Source organism: Rhinolophus ferrumequinum, chromosome 6 (genome assembly GCF_004115265.2).
Source record: "Rhinolophus ferrumequinum isolate MPI-CBG mRhiFer1 chromosome 6, mRhiFer1_v1.p, whole genome shotgun sequence".
NCBI classification, from domain to species: Eukaryota; Metazoa; Chordata; class Mammalia; order Chiroptera; family Rhinolophidae; genus Rhinolophus; species Rhinolophus ferrumequinum.
Genome location: NC_046289.1, coordinates 33107759 through 33132691, shown reverse-complemented (window position 1 = coordinate 33132691; position 24933 = coordinate 33107759). Strand labels below are relative to the sequence as shown.

At 37.2% G+C, this 24933-nt stretch overlaps 1 protein-coding gene across 3 annotated transcripts in view; it reads left to right on the top strand.

The window, feature by feature from the left end:
* The window catches only part of SYT16 (synaptotagmin 16), a 221021-nt gene extending 204722 nt beyond the window's left edge, over positions 1-16299 (top strand). For all 3 annotated transcript variants that reach the window (XM_033106917.1, XM_033106915.1, XM_033106914.1), the window contains one exon: positions 11112-16299. In XM_033106917.1, coding sequence (XP_032962808.1) covers positions 11112-11425 — 314 coding nt within the window. In that variant the 3' untranslated portion in view covers positions 11426-16299. The remainder of the gene's footprint in view (positions 1-11111) is intronic.
* The last annotated feature ends 8634 nt before the right edge of the window (positions 16300-24933 follow it).

The following is a 24933-nucleotide window of genomic DNA, read 5'->3' as shown; positions in this document are numbered from 1 at the left end:
GGCACAAGTCCTAATTTAGAAACTGGTTTTATTCCAGAAGTTTAAGTCAGTTTGGCATTTACAACATGATTTTTTATAGACATAGTGTTGCAATTTAACGTAAAATGCAACTGACATGCTGTATCTTTGCAACCAAAGTAATAGACAATAATGTTTCTGTGATGATGTTAATTAAAACAGAAACCCAATAGTGAAGGTAAAAGTTTTTTGTTTATGTGAAATGCTGGTACTCGAGGAAAAGCCAACTTAATTAAGAGAGTTTGAGATAGGAGAAGGTTCTTTTGTGGAGATTCTAAAAAGGACCTCTTTGTACTTTCAAGGGCTTTAGATGTTGATGGCATTGGTATTTCATTATGTCTCACTTCATTGCACCACTAGCACTACTTTGACAGTCATCAGGTAAGCTTAGGATGCATTTTTAGTTCTTGTATGGAAGAGAACAAGAGAAAGAAGGGATGAGGGAACAAGAGTTTCATGAGGTAACAGAGCAGAGTTGGAAGCAAGAGGGGGAGAAGGACAGAGGATGCAAGTGCGATGAATGGGACTGAGCGTGAGGGGTGGTGGCAGGATCCTGCCAAGTGCACTGGCCTCCAAGTTGGAGGTGGAGGGTGGGCAGGAGGCAGGACCAAAGCCCTTGGTCAGAGTCCACCACGAAGGAGGTGCCTGCCAGGGGAGAGACACATGGAGGAACATATACTGGGGTTTCCAAAAAATATGTACAAGGTGACACTTTGGTCAACGTTGCTCAAGCAGTAGTTCACCGTAATCAGAAGTGTCTGGACGCTGATGGTAACGACTTTGAGCACCTCTTGTAACTGCAGAAGTCAAGTGTGACTAGTATTCATCTTTTGTTATAGGTATATATCGAGTATTACAATTTTAATGCAGTTTTCCTTTCTTAAAATATGTATACTTTCTTTTGGCACCCTCTATATTCGAGGATCACAAATCCTGTCCTTGGGACTCTTGGCACAGGTGCAGTGTCTCCTCTGAAAAGAGGAGACATCAATCCTACCTTACAGGGTGTCTATGCTAATGTGAAGAGTGGAAGGACACTAATCCCTTTCAGGAGGGCTCCACCCTCATGACCTAATTACTTTCCAAAGGCCCCATCACACCTCCAAACAGCATCACACTGGGGATTAGGGCTGCACCATATGAATTTGGGGAGGATGTATACATTCAGACCATAGTGCAAATGGAGCAACATGTAACAATTGAAGAACTTGGTGGTGGGTGTCCAGTGTACAATTATTTCAAATTTCCAGTGCATTTGAAAATTTTAGGTATAAAATACTGGGCAGAAAAAACTGGTCTGAAATAGTTCAGCTGGGTCAGGAGGATAAAAATAAAACAAGAGTCTTAGCCGTGGACAGGGGCTTCTGTGATTGGCATTATGTGTTTTTTTATTATGGTGACATCTCAAGGTCCAGCCTCATTCCCCTGAATCAACCTTGGACAGGATGAACAGGGTACCAAGCCCCTGAACCTGAGGACGTCTTCTGTAGTATCCTCCATAAACCACATCCATACCAAGAAAAAGCATGTGGCTGGGCATTTTTCATTTATAGGTTGAGTCTTTTCTCAATTCATCTGATAGCTAGCAAGCTAGATTTCTCTCCCTCCTTCTCCCTCTCCCTCTCCCTCTCTATCATCTATCTATCTATCTATCTATCTATCTATCTATCTATCTATCTATCTATCTATCATCTTTTTAGTGAAAATGTCCATGTTATAATTTGTTGTGTTTTTTTCAAATCATAGGTGGGCTAGGGAAGATAAAATAAGTTATTTGAAAATTACTGAAACTAGCCTGTAGAACCTATTCAGAAACAATATATTAATGAGGTAGCAACATGAACTGATCTTAACCCAAGTCACATAACAATGTGCCAAATATCATTCCAGGCACTTTCAAGGTACCATTTCATTTAGACCAGGTGGTCAGTGTTCAGAAATATTGTTGTCATGGTTGCTATTAACATGGGTACAGGCTAGTCTACAAATCTGACAGCAGGGGATGTTCTCCACATCTGTACATGGCGGATGGTCCAGGGAAAAAGCAGCTTATTGTGTCTGGTAGACATCTGAAATACTCACATGCATTTACAAATGTTTTTGAAAAAGTTACCATTGAGAATTAAGGAACATTTGATTATCTTTTGAGTTTGGCGTCATGAGAAAGCAATTCACTAATACTTTAGCCACTCTGTTCTGTTCTTTTCCTGGGCCTGCCACCCAATTACTGCATGGCCTTGACATTTGATTTAACCTCACTGAATTTCATTTCCTTCCCTATTAAATGAGGTTAACAAGCTAATGTTACTGATACAAGTGCTACGTTAAAAAAAAAAAAGTTAGCTATTCTGCTGGCAAGTTGTCTTTCTCCTTCTCCATCTTTGCTATGTCACCTTCTACAGCATGCTACTGCATTGTGTGTATATGTGTATATACACACACGTAATGGTCCTTGTCAAAAACTATCATTAAGCTGTCCCTGCCAGTTAAAAACAAGTTGCCCAGCCTCTCAGTATGTGCATGATTAGCCACATGCAATAATTACATCCCAAATGACAATACTTATGGCAGCAGCATATTAACCTTGTTAGGCACTCACAATAGCAGAGAGTAGAGGGAAGAAAAACAAAAAAGCACATCAAGCTGCCTCATATTTAGTGTGAAGAGAAAGTGGGATGCAGGCAGGGGGTACACTCTGCAAATGAAGGGCAGGGAAAAAGGGACTAAACGAAGACGGGGGCATACCACCTTCTTTTAAAATCCTGGTCCAGTTTTCAGTTAAATATAATGACTATTTACTAATAGCCACTGTGGGCTCAGAATTATGACCAGTTCATATGAAGATGTGCATGCGGCATTGACTTATTGAGTATACATGTGATATCCCTTAATCAAGTCATTTAATTTTCACAGCCATATCAAAGTTATAAAATCTGAAAAGCAACAGGAGAGAAAATAAAGTTACCATGGCATATGAATTATATCTCAATAAAGCTATTTTTAAAAAAGAAAAAGATAACAATAAAAAAGAAAAAATATATATATTAAAAAAATTCAGTTACCTGCAGAAGAATAACAGTGAGACAGAGGACAGACCTCTCAACAGGAATGATAGAAACCAGAGGACAAGAGGAGAATATCATCACAGTCCTGAGAAGAATAATACTCTCACTTAGTGTTCTGTTCAAATGTGGGAAAAATAAAGATATTTTCCACAGAGTTTGAAAGGTTTTATCACTGAAAGAACTACTAACTGGCATATTTCAGGAAGACAGGAATTGAACTTGGAAGAAGTGAAGTGCAAGAAGAAATATTGCACAAAAAATGGTGAACATGTAGGGGAATATAAGCATATAGACTGCATACGTGAAAAACAGCAACAGTAGGAAAAATGACTAATACTGGCAGTACAGCAATAAAGTGGAAATAAAATTCTACACAGAAATAACATGAAGGATGGGAAGAGGAGATGGAAGTCAAAGAATTCTGAGGTCCTTACGTTGCTTAAGAGGAAGGCAAAGATACTGATTAATTTTAGACATTAAATCAAATGTACAATTTAAAATTTTAATCCATCTTTTAAACCAATAGAGGGAATAAATTAGAATAAAGAAAATTTAATGCAGTAGAAAGCAGGAAGATATATTTAGAAACATAGAAAATGCAGATTAGATAGAAAGTACAAACCAAACAATAAAAATAAAATATATCAGTGATCATAAAAATGTAAAGACTAAAACTATCATGTAAAAAGCAGATATAATGTTAGATTAATATTTCCCTTCCTTTCAACCTCTCCCTGTCTCTACTCCCTACATCTCACATACATTGTAGTTTATGTTGGGCCCATCAGCCTCCTAATGTATAGGAAAAAGAAAAAACAACAACAACTAATTACCCACAAATTGGGCTTAACTCAGGAATGCAAGAATGATTTAATATTAGGGAAATCTGCTCATGTAGTTCACCATATTAACTGATATAAGAGAAAACATTATCATTTTCTCAGTTGGTGCAAAAGAAGCTTTTGATAAAAATGTAGTATCCATTATTTATAAAAATTACTCTTTGCAGATGAATAATAGAAGGCATATCAGTGTAGGCTAGGCTATGATACAATAACAAGTAAACCCTATAGTCTCAGTGGTTTAACACAACAGAGTTTATTTTTCCCCTGCATCACTGTCCAAAGTGAGTCAGGTGGCTCTCTTCTAAGCTGTGACTAAGGCATACAGGCTCTTAAATAAGGGGATAATATATTCAAACATGACCTCCATTGTTGCCATGAAAGTGGAAGAGGCAGCATGGGAGATTTCTTGCTTTGTAGGAGTGGTTGGATACAGCCATGATTGGAGATAATATTAATCTCGGGTTTCATTATTCAGAACTCAGTCACATTGCCCAGTCAACTCACATCTGGTGGGCACCCTACATCCTTTATTTGATATTTGACCTGAATCACTATCACATTATTCACCTGAGAAGGTTTACTGGGTCTTTGTTACTCAAAATCTTTTAAAATCTGTCTCTGTCTGCTTGGAGGTCTGGAAGCAATAAGTTTTTCCAACCACAAAAATGTCTGAATTTCTGTTTTCTCTCTTTTTCTTTTCCTGTTTCCTTGGACACTGGTGAGTCCTTTCCCAAGCTTACCTTTTTTACCTCCCCACAACTCCCAAATGAAGGCTACTCATACTGAATACTCACTTCGAACACTCTGTCTTTCAAACTGTTTACCTAAAGCAACAAACTTATTAGGCATATGCTCTTCCTTCCAAGTTATAGCAGATGGCGGTTTTACCACCATATACTATGGGTTATAGATCTCTACTGTTCTAGGCTCTGATATTAGTTTCTCCATCACCTGGCACCCAACTTCTAGGCCAGTGATCATTCTTACTTTTATTATTATTATTATTATTATTATTATTATTATTACTATTGTAACATTTCAGTTCAGGTTACCAATTACTAGATCAGTCAGATGTTGTCAGAAAAAGAGAAAAGACTCTAGGTGTTTTGAGTCCGAAGTGGTTTATTATAGGGTTTAAGCATAGGAAGTCTGGGGAGGAAAGGTCAGGAAGGCTCTCTTCACAAAATCCAGACGTCCAGGCATCACAAGAAAGATCCCAATGTGGTCTGGGCTCTGTGCACGTGACAGGGGTGATTCTCATAAGGATGTCTGTACACAAGTGGCAAAACCCTTGCTTTGCAATCTGCTAATGCCTACACACATGCCTGCAACCGAGTCTAGATGGTTATGGCGCCCTTTTCTTCTACTTTCCAGTCTCATAAAAGTAGCTTTCATTAGTGGAATCTAACTGCGATCTTACTGGCAAGAGATTTAGGGAAATGTAGCTTTAGGGATTTATACCCCTTTGGTACAGGAAAGAGCTTAGAAAGGTGGAAATGGTATTGAATATAACAACTAATGTAAAGAAGGGAACTTGCTTAACTGTGATAGTGGGCATTTAAAAGAAATATAGACGATCATTCTCAATTCTGCAATCCCTTCAAAGTCAAGAACAAAATGAGGTTCCCACTAACATCACTCTTATTCATCATTAGACTGGAGCTTCAAGGCATTTCAGTAGAATAAGAAATAAAAATTTAAAGCTTGAAAGGAAGAAGCAAAACTCATTATTTGTAGAAAAATATGGTTGTCTACATTAAAAATACAAGAAAATCTGTACATTTAAACTACTAAGATGTTTCTTATACAAAATCAATTGTTTTCTAATGCATCAGGAACAATTAGAAAGTAGAGTTTTAAAACATTACTATTTGTAACAGCAACAAAATATCTAAGATATTAAAGGATAACAATAAAAGATGAATAAGAACATTTTGGGGAAAAAATACAAAACTTTTTAAAACACACAAAAGAACGCTAAATAGATATACCATGGTCATTGGTGAGATTATTCCATATTGTGAAAACAACAATTTTCCTCAAATTAATCTATGTATCCATTACAATCCCAATAGAAATTCTGACAGTGTTTTCTGGTATGTTTTGCTCTTTTTAAAACATAGAACTTGATAAGCTGGTTCCAAAATTTATGTGAAAGAGCCAGTTAAACCAAGCAAGAGCTTGGAATAACTTAAGTAGTTTATTAAAAAAATGATAGAGGGATTCTGCTAATGAAATCAAGACATAAAATGATGATGATAAATATTATTAGGCTTAAGGAAGGACACACAAGCCTGGACACTTGACAGATTTTGTATTACAAATTAGCTGGGCTATAATGGACTATTTAGTGAATAATGCTTTCCATATGGAAAAATAATTAGATCCCTACCTCACACTACACACAAACATCAATTTCAGGTGGATTAAAGATCAAATGTAGTAAGTCAGACAGAGAAAAACAAATAGTATATGATCTCACTTACATCTAAAATTTAAAAAAAGATAAAGAGAACAGATTGCTGTTTGCCATGGGTGGAGGGTGGAGGGTAGGGTGAAATAGGTGACGATGGTCAAAAGGTACAAACTTCCAGTTAGTTATCAGATAAATAAGTCCTGGGGATGTAATGTACAGCATGGTGATTATAGTTAACAATACTGTATTGTATGTTTGAAAGGTTCCAAGAGGGTAAAATTTAAAAGTTCTCATCATAAGAGAAATAATTTGTAATATGTGTGGTGATGAATGACAACTAAAGTTATTGTGATAATCATTTTGTAATGCATACGTGTATATCAAATTAATGTGGTGTACACTAAAATCTAATACAATATTATATGTCAGTTACATCTTATAAAGAAGATCAAATGTGAAAAACAAGGCCTCAAGACTTGTAGCAGAAAATATGGGAGACTCTTGAGTTTGGGTAGAATTTCTTAATTTTTAAAAATCATCAACTGAAAAGGAAAACATTGATAAATCTAACTCCACAAAATTTAAAACATTTATACTACAAAAGTCACTTTAAACAAAACAAAAGAATAAGCCACAAACAGGGAGAAGATATTAGCAGGCTATATAACAAAGATTCTGTATCTAAAATAAACAGCTAGTAATCTACTCCCAGGTATGTAATAGAGAAATCCTCAAATATTGGTACAATGTAAATATAGAAAAGTGTTCACTACAATATTTTTAATTCTTATTATAAACAAATGTGCATCAATTAAAATAATGGATAAGTGAATTGTGGTTTACTAAACACTGAAACACTAAGTGATGAACGGGTGGGGAACATATATAGTGTGAATATGCTGGGCAAAGGGGTGATTCCCCTCCCTGACAGGACAGAGCAGCAGGGTGCGAGATTTCCTCATGCTACTTAGAATGCCATGCAGTTAAAAACTTATGAATTGTTTATTTCTGAAAATTTCCATTTAATATTTTTGGACCATGGTTGATCATGGGTAACTGAAACTGGAGAAAACATAACCACAGATAAGGGGTGGGGGCTACTGTACTGTTGCCATTTTTTTTGGTATGTGGGGTATTTTCCTTTATGGAGAGATAAGCAGTTGGCAGGCTGACTCAGAAAAGCAGCAACCAAAACTATCAAGGGATTATGAGCCATTCAGCCTTTTCATGATGGCCTTGCGTTACTAGAGACACTGAGAGACTTTCTGAATCATCATCAGAAGATAAATATTGCTCGGTGTTATTTTGTAAAAAGTCGTGTCAGTTCCAAAGAATTAAAACAGCTCAGTTAAGTTGTATATTTACTGAACCAGTTCTCTATATCTGTTTGAAGTGGCGCTCATCAGAATAAGACGCTGAACCCCAAAAGACCCCAGCCATGTTCTCCACTATTTTGCACAGTAGAATTTCCTGAGCATCTGCACTGAACATGGAAAAGCAACCACATTGTTACTACTGATAAAGTTTCCCTTTTGAGCTAGAACAATCAGCATTTCCTTCTTTTGGTCAGCTATCCTCAGACTGGGTTGTTTATCAAATTATTATGGTCCCTTTTTGTCACTTACAATTCAACTTCGGTGATGGAGGTTTAGTAGTAAGTGGCCTTTCTCAAAATTAGAAAACAATCTTGTGACGGGATAAAGCTTGAAATTGCTCTCTTTGTGAAATGAACAGCTCTTTGTTTGCAAGATTAACTCAATTCCCATTGCCATAACTGGCAACAGAATTGTCAGAGCAGTTTGGTGACTAGATTGAACTTTTCCTACAGGAATCATGTAGCTGTACAGCTGCGGAAATGCAAATTCACTCCCCCATTGTCGGTTTTCTGACAGCTTTCTCTGGAGAGCAGTTTGAAGAGTGGAGAGCCCTGTTTCTGAGACAGAGAAGTGTTTTCCCACCTGAAGTGCAATTTCACACCTTGTGTTTCTCAGCAGATAAGTGCATAAAATAACACATCAAATCAGAATAGAAAAAGATCAACATAGAAAGAAAACTGCAGGTTGTAATTTGTTTCCTATCTTACAATGCTCTTGGAGAGAACAGTAAATTATAGACATCTGAGTTTACACTTTTAAAAAGTTTGACTGGTTGTTAGGTGGGAAAGTGAGCAGTAAACACTAATCAGCTTTCAGCCTGGTTGAACAGAATGTACAGAATGATACAATTTGGGAAACACCTTAAAATTTAGATTTTTCAAAAAAGAATAGAACACATAAATTAGTGGTAAAAATTGTAGTTAAGAAAAAAGTCAAGAAATTGCTAAATTAAATGATTTTAATAAAAATATAATCGTCTAAGGAGGTAATATTTTTTTGTAATGACTCATTTAGGAATTTTAGCAAAACTAGTAGCCTACGTCATTAATTTGGATATTTTCTTTCTATAAATGACTAAACATATAATGCTAGTCACTATTTTATAGCATTCTAGTACAGAGGTTATAAAATAAGGGTTTTAGTTTCGTTTTGCCTGTTTGAAAACTTGACACCAGAAGGAAAAAGGAAGTTGAGCCTCCTGGCTAGTCATGAACATTCATTACAAAATTTTAAATATTTTTTTTAATGTATACCACATGTTAGACCTTGGGCCAGGCATCGGGATATAATGGTAAACAAGGCAACCCCTCTTTCTACCACTGGGGAACTGACAGTCTTGCAGACAAGTAAACAGGCAATGATAATATTGGGTGCTAAGTGCAGAGATGGGCTAACACTTGATTTTGGTGAAGCTCACGGGAGGGTTATCTGAACCAGGGCTGGTGGGGAGGGGAAAGTGGTAAGCAAAGATTCCTGGATAAAGTGATGTCCAAACCAAACTCATGAGGACAAGTCATTGAAGGTGAATGTCACTTGGGATATCAGGGCATGGACAGCTTGTGCAGAAATGCAAGAGTTGGAGGGATGGAGGTAGTTCAGTAGCTGGATTGCCATGTTTAAAGGCAGCAGTGGTGTGTCATGAGACTAGACGATAACAGGGCCTGAGTATGTCGTCCATACCAAGAAATTTGGTTTTATCCTGAGACTAGTGGGAAATACTGAAGGTTTAGTTTTTGCTTATTAGTGACAGTAACACGAATAGATATGCATTTTACAAAGATCCCTCTGACTCTGTTTGGGATTGGGCAATCCAGTGTCTGGAGTTCAGTGAGAAAATGTGCAGTAATGAAGGTGAGAGATGCTGCTGATCTGAGCTTACGGTATACCCCGAAAGTTCAATGGCGTTGGGGGCGGAAAGAAGTGGGTGGATTTGGGAGCTGTTGAGGAGGTAGAGTCAATAAATGTTGGTGATTGATTTGCTGGACTAGGGTGAAGAAGCCAGTCTTATGAACAATGTAGTCCTGATTTCTGATTTGTATCATTGATGCCACCATTCACTGTTGCGTCCGCGCGACGAGGGTTGTGGGGAGTGAGGAGGGCGACGCAGGGTTAAGAAAGACAGTAGTCATGAATAGAGTGCAAGCGGGGCCAAGGGACCCCAGCCTCAAGAACTGAGCCCCGTATTGGGCCTACGCATAGCTTTTATTAATTAGGTGGGCAAGTAAAGGAAATAGATCTTGTCAATCTCAAGATCTGTGGATCCCATACATCATAATAGGAAACTGATTCAAGCCAGTCACCCTTGCCTGCAGGCAGCTGGACCAGGAGTCTCAGGATGTCTGTACTTCCCCAAAGGATAAAACCTTTATGCATATGAATAGATGGAGAGCACATCATTGAGTCACCCCTGCAGGTTGTAGGAAGGAATGCAGCCACAGAAGCAGAGGCTCTCCTTAGCTGGGGGAAGGAGGGGAGCTGTGCCCACCTCTGTGAACCCCGTGGATTCTCCTGTTGGTCCCCTCGTGTCTCCCCCTGGCTTAAGTTGTCCATCTCCCCCCCCCACCACCACCGCCGTGGGGAATCTTACTTGTCATTGGCTGACCAGCCATCTTTCTGGAACCAAACAGGGAGACATAGGTGCAAGCACAAAGGTGAAGCAAAGTCCCTGAAAGGGTCAGTCTCACAGACTCTCATTTCTTTAGGGTCAGGTACGAGGAGACAGACGGTTAGGCTGCTGTGTGGCAACAATTCACAGAGATGAGGAACACTAGAGCTGCATGTTTTTAAGAGTTGAGTGTGAGATGTGTGTGGGATGTCCATAAGAAGAAATGTGCTATTCAGCTGGATCTAGAGCTTGAGAGAGAAGTCTAGGCCAGAGACACAGCTTTAGTAGTTGTCATTGAAGCCAGATTTGGCAGTTGTCACTGAGTAGATGAGATGGTCCAAAGGATATGTAGAGAGTAAGAAGAGAAGAGACTCTTTAACTCAGACATAGAACACTTTCTTTTCACTATGAGAAGAAAAACACACATAGAGCAAAATGTGTATATTTATCTCATTACATAAATACAAACTGAAGAAATATGGTATGTCCACAAACACTATCACACATGCCTATGCACGTATCCACTCCTGTCCAGGTAGAGCTTCTAATGACCCTCAGCAAGGGGCCTGATATTCAGCTGCATGAGACATTATGCATTCAAGGTAATAACCCGTTTCCTTAATAATTCATGTAAATTGTGTTAGTCCTACAGCAAGTGCCAGGCTTAAGGATGTCAGTCAGTATGTTAAAAAGGAAAAACAATTTCAGCCCAATGTTTTTTTAGAAATATTACAGCGAAACAGAAAGCACTGATGTTTTCTCATTTCCACTGTTTTTTTTTCTTAGATACATACGGAAAGCTTTTTCTCCTCAATTCTGTGGGTCAAGAGATGTCACGCTGCAAGACGTCCATTCGACGTGGTCAGCCCAATCCTGTCTATAAGGAGACCTTTGTCTTCCAGGTGGCCCTCTTTCAGCTCTCTGATGTCACACTGATGATTTCCGTTTATAACAGGCGTACTATGAAGCGTAAAGAGATGATTGGTTGGATTGCTCTGGGCCAAAACAGTAGTGGGGAGGAGGAACAAGACCACTGGGAGGAAATGAAAGAATCCAGGGGCCAGCAGGTCTGCAGATGGCACACCTTGCTTGAATCCTAGATTTGCCAACAAGCATTTATACGCTGCATCCTCCCAGGTGGCCCTAGTTTTTGACTACTAACACCAACTTAGCGTATGCTGGCAGGCTTTTTAAAGACAGACTTTCAAATAGGGATTGGATTCCACTAACCCCGAAGACATTTTATGTGTCTATGGGGGTGGGGGAATCTTTGGGTTTCTCAAAGGTTTGATTTGGATTTAAGTATTACAATTTTTTAAAATCCTATGTGTACAGTGAACTATCTGGAAAATTACCATGGTAAGCAGCGACGACGAGTTGATTTGTGTTAATAGGTTATTGAGTTTTGGTTCAGGCTGTGGCATAAAGCTTCTCCTGCTCTCTCTGTTTGCTTGAAGAGTAACCTGAGATTGCCAGGAAGCTGTAAATGTTACTATTTGTAACCACTTATGTGTATGAATCAGAATTTTCTTAATATGGTGCAAAAAAACCCCAAAATACAGAAATGAGTCAGACGCTGAGGCTCAAAGAAGAATGTAATTGTCCCCTATAATCTCCTATTTCACATTTTCTCTTTATCAACCCCCCATTTATTTACCTAACAAATAAATGTTAAAACTTGCACTTATAAAACAAATTTGTATTCATTAAATACCTCTTTTTATCTCACTTATATATTGTGGTTTCCTATGAGGTTTGGTTATATAAATCATTTTGAAGCTAAAAAACTACTGTTGAAAGACAACTTGTCTCCTTTTGAATATGTAAGATTTCAAACTTGTAACTTTCAAGGTTTTTATGCTCTTTTTCTCACCTAATAAATTCTTACAGAATGAGAAGAAAACCAAAAAAACCTACTTAAGTCATGGATTTATTGATTTTTCTGACTCTAGTGTTTTTCCTTTAGATTACTTTTTCTATATGCAATTATATATTGAGGCATATATTTTGAATGTACGCCTGCATGTAAACCATGTTTTTTTTTTAATGCAATATTTTCCATCATTAGAGTATAGTAAATTGTAAACTATGGGTCTTTCATAATGTTGATTTGATTGCCTCTTAGAAATGAACATGTTATAATAACTGAATGAAGGAATATTTTCAGCTTGTATGGAATGACACTAAATTTTTCTTGAAGCATTTGATGTGCCTATAATTGTCATTTTTCATGGCCTTTGCAGAAACATATATTAGTCCATACTTGCATTCAGGGCACATGCCATTCAGAACAGTATTTTGTGGTTATGAGCATGAAATTTTACTTCTGACTGACTTTTACATACGTGTGCAGTGCATGTTTATTTATTTTTTTCTGAGCCCTTAATTTTAATTACTTTAAATTGGAAATAATAAAAAAGGGAAAGGAATGTGTAACCCTGTGCAATTGCTCAGTCACTTATTTTTAGCTTTTATGTTTCATTGTTGACTTTTTGCTGTCTGTGGGAAGAGTGAGAGCTAGTGATGGATGTATACAGTTAAAAACACATAACTCCTCCTCAGCTCTACACTTTGACAGATTGTAGATGTAGGCTGTAACACTTGAAGAACATATTTATTCCTTACAGCCTGTAATTGTTATCCTGGCAAGACGAGACTAGGGTGATCTGTAGTAGGATAACCCGACTATGATTTCAAGTTCCCACTTTTGACAGAAGTGATTTCATATGGAATAATCAGAATTAGCAAAAAAGATTAATATCTTAATTTCTGTTTAGGTCATGGGCGTTTCCTATGTAATGCTGTTCAGTTATTGAGAATGACTAATAAAACATGCTCCTTTGGGTTTTTAGCCTATCTTTCTTTGGAAGACCTCAAAGTGCTTTTCCAACATTGTATCCATTAACTGCTGAGTGGCCTTTGCAGTGTGGCTGTGTCATCGAGGAGAACTGAGTGCAATTGATTAAGTCGTGGCACAAAGAATTGGCTTCTCACATCCCTTCCTTTCTGTGTGCTTGTGTTCAAAGACAAGTAGAGCAGCCTTGTTATGTTTTCTTTGATGCAGTCACATAAAAGCAGCATTCACTTTAGAATTTACATTTGAAAAAAATCTGCGTATATTGTACAGACAGTCCTGGATTTCTTCCCCACCCCTCATTTCCCTGCTTTATGTTTTGCTGCATCCCTTATCTCATCGTACCCTGTGATCACCTACAGTTCATTTTCTGCTGCCTTGACCCACCGATTTTTAAGGTTTTCTGCTGGTGTCATGAAGATATCTTTGTGTGTTTGATCTGCTTTCCAATAGTCTGTTTATGATACAGTTACAAGAATGTGTAGTGTTTTAAGAGAAGGGATGCCTAAAAAGCATTTTTTTATGTTTATGATTTTACTATGTTAGTGCTACTCCCCATGTAAGATGTATGCATATCTTGAATATACAGTAACATTCACCCTAAAACTGACTGTATAAACATAAAATGCTAATGACAAGATACATTAAAATATGAGGCTGAATATTTTTTACATTGATTTGAAATTCTGGTTTAGGAAGATCTTTTGATTTTGTGCACTTAAACTCCCTTATTTTCTTGGCAAAGTCTAGACACAATGCATTTAACATGTTTTTCACTCGAGCTTTTGCATCTACATTTGCTTTTCAAAAGAATTATGAAAGATAATTAGTTGGTTCTGCAGTAAGAGAAACTGCTTTTACATATTTTATCTAGCTCATAATTAATATCTCACAGGGATTTTTGAAATTGAGGAAGCATCAGTATTTGTTGCATGAGAGGTTCTCTCCACGATTTTTCCTGAAGAGGTGCTTTTTACATAATATTTTGAGAGTAAATGATGCACTAGGTTTATGGAAATGAGTTTTATAATGTGCCTTCTTTCGGGGCAGGAGTTTATACTGAATCGTGAAGTGCTGGTTTTACCCATCACGGTGGCTCTTGGGTTCCCTGCTACTCTGTGACTATTGTTGAATTTTTGAATGGGCCATTCAGCGGCCGCTGACCACCTGCTCTTACTCTGTTTCCTTCACTGGCTCCCAGTGTGATGCGCAGTTGTTTTGGTCCCTGTTTTTGCTGATGTTGCATAACTGTGAAGGGAGGTCTTGCCTCCCGAACAGAAGAAGTACTTTTAATGCCTTTAAATGTCTTATACTCAGCATTCCACCTGCACAAAATTTGAGGAAGATTCCTCACCGTGATTTCAAAGGGAAAAGAGAGTATGGTGCTGTATCATCATTTACTGCAGGCACTGTTCACTCTGTTCCTCCTTCAAAGACAATAACTGATTGACCTCAAACACTGATATTCTCTGGAGTGCTAGGTGCTACAGGTGGGCTCACACAATATTTTACCGGTTGTTGACACCTCTCGGTCAGTGACCTTTATGTCCTGGCTGTACTAGAGGGTCTTATCTGAGAATCAAAACTCGTTTCTTTTCAAGTAAAATATTATTTAAGTTGAAATTACCATCAAGTTAAGGGAAAGTCATCTGATTGCCAATGAATTGATTAAATTAATGGTTCAGTGTGGTCATTGAATTGTGAGTTTCCGCAAACCCTGGCTATCCTTTCGTAGCAGAGGACTTAGTACATGAATATCAGATAAGTGAATAGGAAAGGATTATTTGTAGATGACACAAAATCAAATGGAGGCATATTCTGTAATGATAAAGAAACAGGACTAGAAAGCACACGTGGTATTGTCTCCTCTTACCTTTGAGGAAATTGGCTAAAGAACATTCCATTTTATTTGATCCACAACAAAAGCAAATGATAGATAATCCTGAAATGGCAAAAGTATTTTTATTGTCTTAAGAAAAATCATTCATTTGTTCCAAAGAAAAAAGTGAAGCAAACAATAAAAAACAAATCATATAGCATGTGTATGGAAGAATTAAAGAATAAATAAACATGCATCCTCCAGCATATACTCAAGAAGAGAAAACTAATAATCCAAAAGACAAATCAGGCTAACTAGCTATCGTTTGTTTCACAACTTGTGGAATTCTTGCAAACACTTAAAGATGGGGGAAATGAAGCTGGTCCAACACAGCTGAGAGAAGTTGGCACAGGCTGTAGTGTTAGCCTGGGTTCGGATGGAACTCTGCTAACTGTGTGGCCTTAAGAAAATGACTTATCCAGCCTGTATCTCTATTTCCTCAAGTGGAAAATGGAAATAACACCTACCTCATAAGGCATTTTAAAAGTCTTTAATGAAATAACAGCATAGAGCCTGGCATACTATGAGCATTCAATATTTCCCCCTCACAATCATGCTTTAAAACAGAAAAAAAAAAAAAGGTATTTAAGATTTGTTTTCTTTCTAGTGAAAATAATTGTAGCATTAGAGGGAAAAACTGCGAATAGCTGATAGATTAGGGAAATCTATCCTGATAGATTAGAGATAAGCCAAAAACAGTTTCCAGATACCTTAAAAAGGATAGGTTCATGGAGCTAAACATGAATGAATTAAAAATGAATAAAAATGTGTTCATTGGATTTCGTTGGGTCTAGCACCATGTTCTTTAGGATAACATGGGACGACTTCACATCTTTTTGGTGGACTGTAACTACACATGGAAGCTTTAAACATCATCATAAAACCAGCAGTGTTTACCAGCATACAATTGTTTAATTAGTCTAATCACATTCCATAAAAAATAGAGTCTCCTGTTACGGTTTAGTGGGAAAAGGTAAAACAGATGGACTGAGCTTATTGGAGAAAGGGGCTAGGAAGCCTGGGACTTACAGTGGCCCTTGGTTACACTGGGACATCGCCATCTTTGAAAGTCTTTTAAAATAGGAACATCTGCATGAGCTGTGGGTTCTGTCTAAAGGAGAATGGAAGTGCACCCAGGAAGATAGCCTTTATAAAGCTCCTTCTAAAGTCTAATATTTTATGTGTAGTCTCCAAGCAGAATCAACATAACAACACTCTAGGCCTGTCCTCTTCCCTTTGGACCTTTTCCACATTGATTTTTCTCTGTATCATACCAGGTTTTCTCTGGGGAGTTGCTTCGGGGGGGGGGGGGGGGGGGGGGGGGGGGGGGGGGGGGGGGGGGGGGGGGGGGGGTGTAGGTGACTGCGGAGGCCTGCAGGCTCCCGGTGAGTTCCCGCCACTAGGGGGCATTGACTGTGTTACCCTTGGGTCACAAAGCAGATCCAAGACACACAGACAAGAGTCAGGTATATTTGTGGCCACTGTGGAACTTGTGAAACAGCTGGTGACTTTACAGAACACAGAGGCTGTCATGGAGGTCGGTGGGCCTCTGAGAATGAAACCACCCCCAAATGTGCTCCCGGCTCTCTGTTGCCCACTAACGCTGCCTTGCGGTGTCTCCATGGCAGTTTTTACTTCATTTCAATGTTACCAATTCCACGTGGAGGACGTGAGAAGGCTGCCTTCCGATTAGTATCGCCACATTTATGCATTCTTTTTGTTTACTTCATTTCACCTTGAAGTATCTGCTTGCTGATTTTTCTTTCGTGTAGAGCGTATTCATTCAAAAGACCATTCAGTATGTTATGTCCCAGAGCCTGGGCATGGGGCTGGAGAATAGCAGGTGAGTGAAACAGTTTGAGTTCAACAATCATTTTCGTCTCTAAATATTCCCTTTTTACAGACTAGATCCTGATAGGAACTCCAGGCAAACAATAAGCTCTTTTCTTATCCTTTAATTTTTGGCTCAATGTGCTTCTTCTCCCCTCACCTCCATGGAAAGGGAAAGGATTTAGAAAATATGGAAGTAATAATAAGTTACTTTGGTTATGCCTCTGGTTATGAAGCATGCTGTTTTGGTCAGTCTATGCTTCCCTGCAAAATAAGTGGATGTGTTTTGCATCTGAAGGTAGCAATGTAGCATTCCATTCTGGTAATGAAATGAATTATACCATGAAATATAAGTTGTTTAGTATTTGTTTATTTTTATAATGGAATATTGGGTGCCCTTTGCAAGGCAGTAAGTTAGGCCCTGGAATGCTAGGTTTGTACAAACAAATGTGACACAGTTCTTGTAAGCTCTGTGTTTTAAAAGTTGAAAGGCATTTTACTTTTTGAAAGAGTGACTGGAGCCCGTAGCTGCCAGATAAAGGGGTGACGAGGTGAACAAACAGCCTGCTTACTTCTCTGTGTCTTTTGATTAAAACTTGTCTCGGATATTATATACTAAGCACATTTGGGGCATCCCAATGACATGGGTAAAGCTAACATTGAGAGTGTCCCTACCTTGGTAGATGGACCAATAATGGTTTTCTCGTCTCAAATAATTTTAGACCTGTGAGAATCTAACTCTTAATGCTTTCAATTTTATAACAAGAGACAAATATAGGAGTTTTACCAATGGATTTATTACTTATAATTCTTAACATCATAAAAACTTATCTCAAATAGTTACTAAACATGTCTCAATCATGTAAGTTAAGTCAGAATCTTTAATGTCCTAAAAATTCTTACTGAAGACAGTTTTATATTGTTGCCTACTTCATGGCCCATAATAAAAAAGTTCACATCTCTTATTTGATGAAAACTTTGATGTTTGGGAAAAGATATCAGAAGGCTCCCAATAAAAACTCTGATTGGTGAGGAGCACGTACTTTTTTGTATGTTATTCTCTATAATGTATTCCCACTTTAGGGCCACATGTCTCTCTTAAGAGTTTCTTTGTCAAGTTCCTTATAGTTGGCACCTTGAACAAAGCTTACTGATTTTGCCACATTTCCCTATGACCCATAATAATCTTTATTAATTCACAGCTACACCAAATTATAATGCAGTCTTTTATTATGCCACCATACTAATGCAGCTAGAAATTAAATTTTATTGTGAAATGCAAAGCCTTTTCCAGATCTTTAATTTTTAATTTTATTGCAGATTTTAAGTTTGTGAATAAGAAGTTAGTATTTGTATACTTTATTGTGACTGAGAAATTTATGTAATAATGTTTATTGGAATAAGATTTGGCCTAAGATTTTCAGGAAAAAGCATGATGATCTTTGTGATCTATTTTTTTCATTGGTGAACTTTAATTAATTTTGAGCAATTTCAGGTTCACAACAAAATTGAGTGGAACGTATAGACAGTTTCTGTACACCCCCTCCTCCCACTCTTGTATACCCTCCTTCACTGACAACATCCCATACCAGGAGGGGTGCATTTGTTCCTGTCTACGAACCTACGTGGACACATCATTTCACCCAAAGTCCATATTTCACACTGCGTTTCAATCTTGATGATTCACTACCCTAAAAATCTTCTGTGTTCTGCCTATTCATCCCTCCCCCCTAACCCTTGGCAACCACTGATCTTTTTTACTGTTTCCATAGTTTTGCCTTTTCCAGAATGTCATATAGTTGGAATCATATAGTATGTAGTTTTTTCAGATTGGCTTCTTTTACTTAGTGATAGGCATTTAAGTTTCCTACATGTCTTTTCATGGCTTGACAGCTCATTTCTTTTAAACACCGAATAATAATAATATCCTATTGTCTGGATGTATCAGTTTGTTTATTATCTGTTTTATTTGTAGTTCTGTGAGAATCTAACTGTTAATGTAGTTCTAATTGCTATGGTACACTTTGTTAATGTGCATGTTCTCAAGAAAAATAGATGAATTCATTTATTTGATTCATCAAATAAAATGTAGCAACTTCCAATCTGGAATCAATTTCACCTAAATGATTGTTTTACGCTTGAGGAGAAGACTCATGAAAAATATCACAATTTCCTCATTTTTGTTAACTTATCCAAGCCTTTTCCTCCTCCATTGGAATCTAAACAGAGAAAGCTCTATTTAGAGCTTTCTCTGAAGACTATGAGGATGTGATATCCAAATTTAGTGACTCTGTAGTGTTTTCTGTTGTTGAGCAATGATTTAAATATACATTGATAAAAAGTGCTAATTATATTATTACTGATTCATGATAGAAAACCACCTTCTGTTACTAGTTTGTATGACTTTACCACGGCTGCCAAGAGAAGGAAGCTTTGTGATTGTGCCGTGTCATAGTTATACTAACTACAAGTGATATATAAGCATCTGGATCATAATACAGCAGCTCTGAATTCTGAATGACAGGATGACTCATGATAATGGATAGGCTGAATGAGCGAGTGGATCGATGTTGCAGTGATAACACTGATAATCACACCGGGTGAATGGGGAGGCCTGACTGACAATCAGTGTCTCGTGAACATTTGACATTATTTTTTGTGTACTGACTGCCCTTGGCTTTGTAGTGGAAGCAATTTGTAGAACCTGGGGTTACTACAGAGATGAAGGTGTTGTTGTGAAAAAAATATTGCATTAGATTAAAATTAATGAGGCCTGTGTCCCAGTATCAAATCCTTCCCTAATGAGCTCTAAAGGGAATGTCAAGTCACAAGTTCTCCAAGCCTTCATTTTGACATCTGTCAGATGGAAAGAGTAATATTCATTTTACGTATTTTCACCAGGTTGTTGTAAGCGTAAGATTCATTCATTCTTTCATTAATATAACAAACATTCTGAGTACCCACTGTGTAGCATGACAAGGTAATAGATAGAAAAACACTTTGAAGAATTAAAAGTTTTTGAAGACTGTGAGACATTAGTTTTATTTTAAGGTTAAATCAATTCTTTATGTTGATGTATCAAAGTAATTGACACTTTTAGATCTCTGCCAATCATCAAGCTATATTCACAGAATGTTAGTAATTTGACTAAAAGTTACAATTCGAATAGTCTTTAGCCATTCTGCCTCTGAGAAGATAAAGTATTAGGTTCTAATTCTTTTGTTCAGACACCCTGACCACAGAACAAATTGAAAATCCATCTTTTCAGGAGGCTTGCCAATCTTTGAGTTGAATATAGACCTTTCTTCTTTAGAACAATTTAACTTTGAGTACAGGGAAAGTATTAAACAGAATACCATTTTTTCCCCATAAAATGGGATTTGGATACAGTATTTGGAAAGATGCTTCCTCCACCAAAAAAGTGTCCTTCAATCTACCTTATTATTTTTCTTTTGAAAAATCATGCTTCTCCATCTCTTCCCTCCCAAGTGACTTTCCTCACCCACATAACCATTTTTTCCCAAATACCATTTATTATCGTTCAGAAAAAACTAAAGATTAAAAAAAAAAACATTTTGAGGGTACATCCAAGATTTCATAGCAATATTTTGTGTTCACAGTACAAGATAAATCTGACTCTCGATTTTTTTGGTCTTCGTGTAGCATCCGAAACAGTTGTTCACATTCACACACTTATGTTTCACCATATGCATAGTGTGTGCAACTGTGTTGTTTTAAAATATTTTACTGGTTTTCCATTATATCTCAACTTTTGATGGGTGTCCTTGAAGAACTTGCATTAAAAATGTAAATGAGGATGATTCACTCATTTTGAACACACGCATATGTAACTATTTTTGGGAGACTTGATCCTACATGGGGCACATACTTTTCAGCAAGGAGTGGGCTCTACTCACATCTGAATGCTGGAGGTGTATTAATATTATAAACCTGTACCTCTATGTTTACTTTAATGAGTTATTTATATGTACTAGACTGTCCTGAGTTTTTTGTGGTTGTGAATGGTGGTCAATAGTTTTATGGATTTCACTTAGTTTGGTATGAAATCTAATCACACAGTTTAGTATGAAATTCGCTCTTCCTTTAGATTCCTAAGTCAATAGAAAGCATTCCTGGGCAAATTCATTGTTCAAGGCTAGAATGAGTTGTAACGTAGGCGCTGCCCTAAACTTCTCCCATTGCTTCATGGGTATTTTCAGGCCTTGACTGTTGTCAAATTTCCTCTTCCAAAGTTTTCCAGCAGAGAATTCCTGGGTGATCCAGAGATTCAAGGAAGAATAATGTATTTTCTCTTCTAAAGGGTTGCACTCTAATTTTAGAAACTTCTGAAAATCTTCAGAACATTCCATGTGGGTGTCCCTGTGTTTCTCACAGTGTGACTTATTGACTTATGGTGTCTGCTGCTTAAGAAGCGTGAATGTATCTCTAGCTGTTACCAGAACAAACAGCTATAGAATGTAATGATCCACCCCATTTCTAAAATTACTTATGTCTGTGAATAATTAGTGTAAAGGTTTGGAAAAACTTTTAATTGTTAAACGTAAAAACTAGAGTACCTCTCAACATTTTGTAATGTTCAAGATTTCATAGCAATGGTTTTAGTGTATTACTGTTGCACTAGGTCTTGTGTTTTAACTGGGCAAGTCAGTGAAATATTTAATGGTGATACTTATGTTTTCGGATCACCTTTTGAAAATATATTAGAAAAAATAAAATTGTTTACCTGTGATAAAGAGTAAGTTCGTGATTAGAAGAATTATATTGTTTTTCTTATACAAATAATGCTTAAGGCAGATGTTCAGTCTCACAGTGATGTTGAAAACATATTTTATGCAGCCTAAAAACTATTTCTGTATTAGATATTTAAATGCATGAGGATAAATTCTAATTGCTTTTTGTTTAAAACAGAAACATAGAAGAAGCATTAGCCTCAGTTTGTACAAAATGTCTGCTGCAACTGAACTCATGATAGTTCAAAACTGAGAATCATTTCCAATTTTGTAAAACTGCTGCTACTGGTTTTATCAATAAAGTTTAAGCAGATGGCTTATATGTATACGTGTGAAAATTTTTTATGTTAAAAAAAGATACGGTTTTGCCGCATCAACATGCAAATTTTATGGGCCTGAATGATATTGCTTATTTTAGTATATACAAAAACCATTAACTCCAAAACCGTACCAACTGCAGACATATATATTAGAACTACAAGCATTACATTTATGATCCACGTAATTTATTTTGGTTTCAGGATGCTATAGGCTTTATGTGGAACACGTATACAAATCAATGTATATCAATTCAGATGCTAGTTTCAAGTGTTGAATTTAAATTAAGAATAGAAGGTAAGTCAGGAGGTACATTGATGTAAAGATCACCTGAAATAACTAAATTGCATCTGAAGTTTTCTGAGAAGGCAAAACGTAGGTATTCTTGTACAATGTGTAGGTAATGGCTCATCAGAGAGGTTATTGTCCAGAGTCCTCTCCTCGCTACGTAGACCCAGTTTTAGTAAGTTTACGAGGCTCAGATGCAACAATCTAGAAGTAGAAGGAGCAGGGCAATTATGATCAGACACCCCCCAGAGTAGTAAAAGCATGGCTGATGACCCCAAAACAAAAAAAGAAAATAGAAAATAAAATTCTATAGATGTTTCAGGAAAAATCTGTTTTGTTTTTAACCATTTTTGCACACTGCATTAGTTAATTAATGCTACCTATTATAATAAGCAATCCTAAATGTCAGTGAGTTAGCATAAGAATGGTTTATTTCTCACTAATCTAAGATGTTTGTCCATGCAGCTTCTTTCTTAGCAGCATCTCGGGGATTGAGGGCCATCTCAGAGTCCTTAAGGAATCTGAAGGAATATTTTGCCCTGAAAATAGAGGAGGAAGAAAAGGTAGGAGAATCAAATGTACGTTTAAGGGGCCAGAGTTGTCAATCTCCACTGCTCTCTGAACTCCACTAGCCAGAACTAGTTACATGCTCCACCTATATTTAAGAAGGCTGGGAATTGTATTTTGTGTGTACAGGAAAATGAATCAGTTTGGTGAGACTATGCTGGCCAGTATCTACCACAAATATATTTTTCTTTTTCTAAAAAATGATTTCAAATGCTGTGGTAGTGGTGATTATTTAAGGAAAGCTTGCTAACTGCAGGCATATTGTTGCTTACGTTCTTCCTAACCCATGGTGGCTCTAGAACATACTCATAAAAGGCTGATTAAGGATTCTCCTAGTTCACCCTAGTCTTCTTAGAGTGTTTCAGCACCGGTGGAGGGAGATAAGGTTGACTTCATTTGACTTCACATTTCTGGACTGATAACCTGAGCAAGGTTGAACATTTTTCTACATGTGTATGGTGCACTAGTAAATACATATATGACATATTAAAAACACCAAAGCAAATAACATAAAATTATGAGCAAAAGCAGAATATTGCAGAGGAGACAGATTTTTTCAGTATATTAATCTTAGAGTAAATCATCCACAGAACCTAAAACTTGACAAATGATTGTTACCTTCTGACATTCCTTCAACAAAGACTTACCCATCCTTAAAATGTTCAAATAATTGACACAGGCATCTATGACTCTGGTTCTTGAAATCTTTAGGTAGTAATTTTTTTTAAAAAAACTTAACTATCCCAAGTAACATTTTATTGATGAATCAAATCACATTGTATGTCTTGTAAACTTCAGTCTCTCTGTATAGTTTCCCTAGGATTTCTCCAAGGAAATTCAGAGACTATAGCTCAAGAGGAAGATTGGCTGAAAATTCGGAGTGCTGATGAATTTTAATATGTATTCTACTACATAATAAAACATCTCATTCTTTTCAGCAAACAGATAAGGAGTAGGAGAGGATTAGCATTACATCTGTGGTTACCTTGAGAAGGGATGAGATTCAGCGGTGAGAAGATTAGAATTTAGATGAAGTCTAAGGTGGCTTGTATGGCATTTTAATATTTAATTTTAAAATCCAAAATTGTTTAGTGAAAGATTTGTTATAATTACTTGCCAGGAGAATTGAAGAATTTATAAAATTAAATCTGCAGACATAAAATAGTCCAGTAAAGGTTAAACTCTTATACCTGTGTTCTATTTTCAACTTTTCCATCAAGCAACTTTAATCTTGAGATTACCTTGACATTTCCTTCATGTCTTCCAACATCTGTTATTTTTCTTGAGGTGGTCCCAGATCAAGAGGGGATTTGACAATTATTTGGTGAGTTATAGCAACAGAAAAGAATATGTCCTGGTCTATACTGATAAAGTAGACTAGAAGTGCTACCCATATTGGTCAAGTTCACTAGCTTCTCCCCCCATTTTTTTTTATCCATAGAGATGTAGCATGTGATGATGGAGGCTGCTTTTCACCTGAGGTAGAGGAGTGTTTTAAGGAAAGATGAAATAGTTCAGCTCAGAGGACTCACATCTACTTTGGAGGACGCAGAAGAGAATTAGGAAGATATATAAAGAACTTTCAGTTTATTTCCCAATGTCATTAAAATCCGGGTAGTGACCTTTATGAGATGCTTTGAAAAGGAAAATGCATTGTTGTATCAACACAATGTCTCATTAAGAGCAGAAAACAATTTTCTGTATAATAGGCGTTTCCCTCTACTTGATTAACTAAAAGAACAGTAACTAGTGGCTGCCCTCGTAGCTTGTATAAGTTCACTAACTGAGAGCTACACAGCTAAATGTAAACAGGGATGTGGGCCGGGCAGGGTGGCTCTGTCCATTCACAAGTGCTTTTGATTACCTCTGATGTACCAGGCACTGTGAGCTGGGTGCTGGGGACAGAGTGTTCCACGAGGTGGAGAGAGCTTAACACCTGGTGTGGTGAATGTTATGAAATGGGATCAGTAGAATGATTGGGGAATGTAATTAGAAGGCCAATCTGTAATACTCAGTGGGAGGCTGTAAGGGAAAAAGTCACTCTGAGGAAGTCGTATTTAAGCTGAGACTTGGAGGCTGAGTAGGAGTAAGCCAGGTGAAAAGGAGGAGCGTTACGGAAGA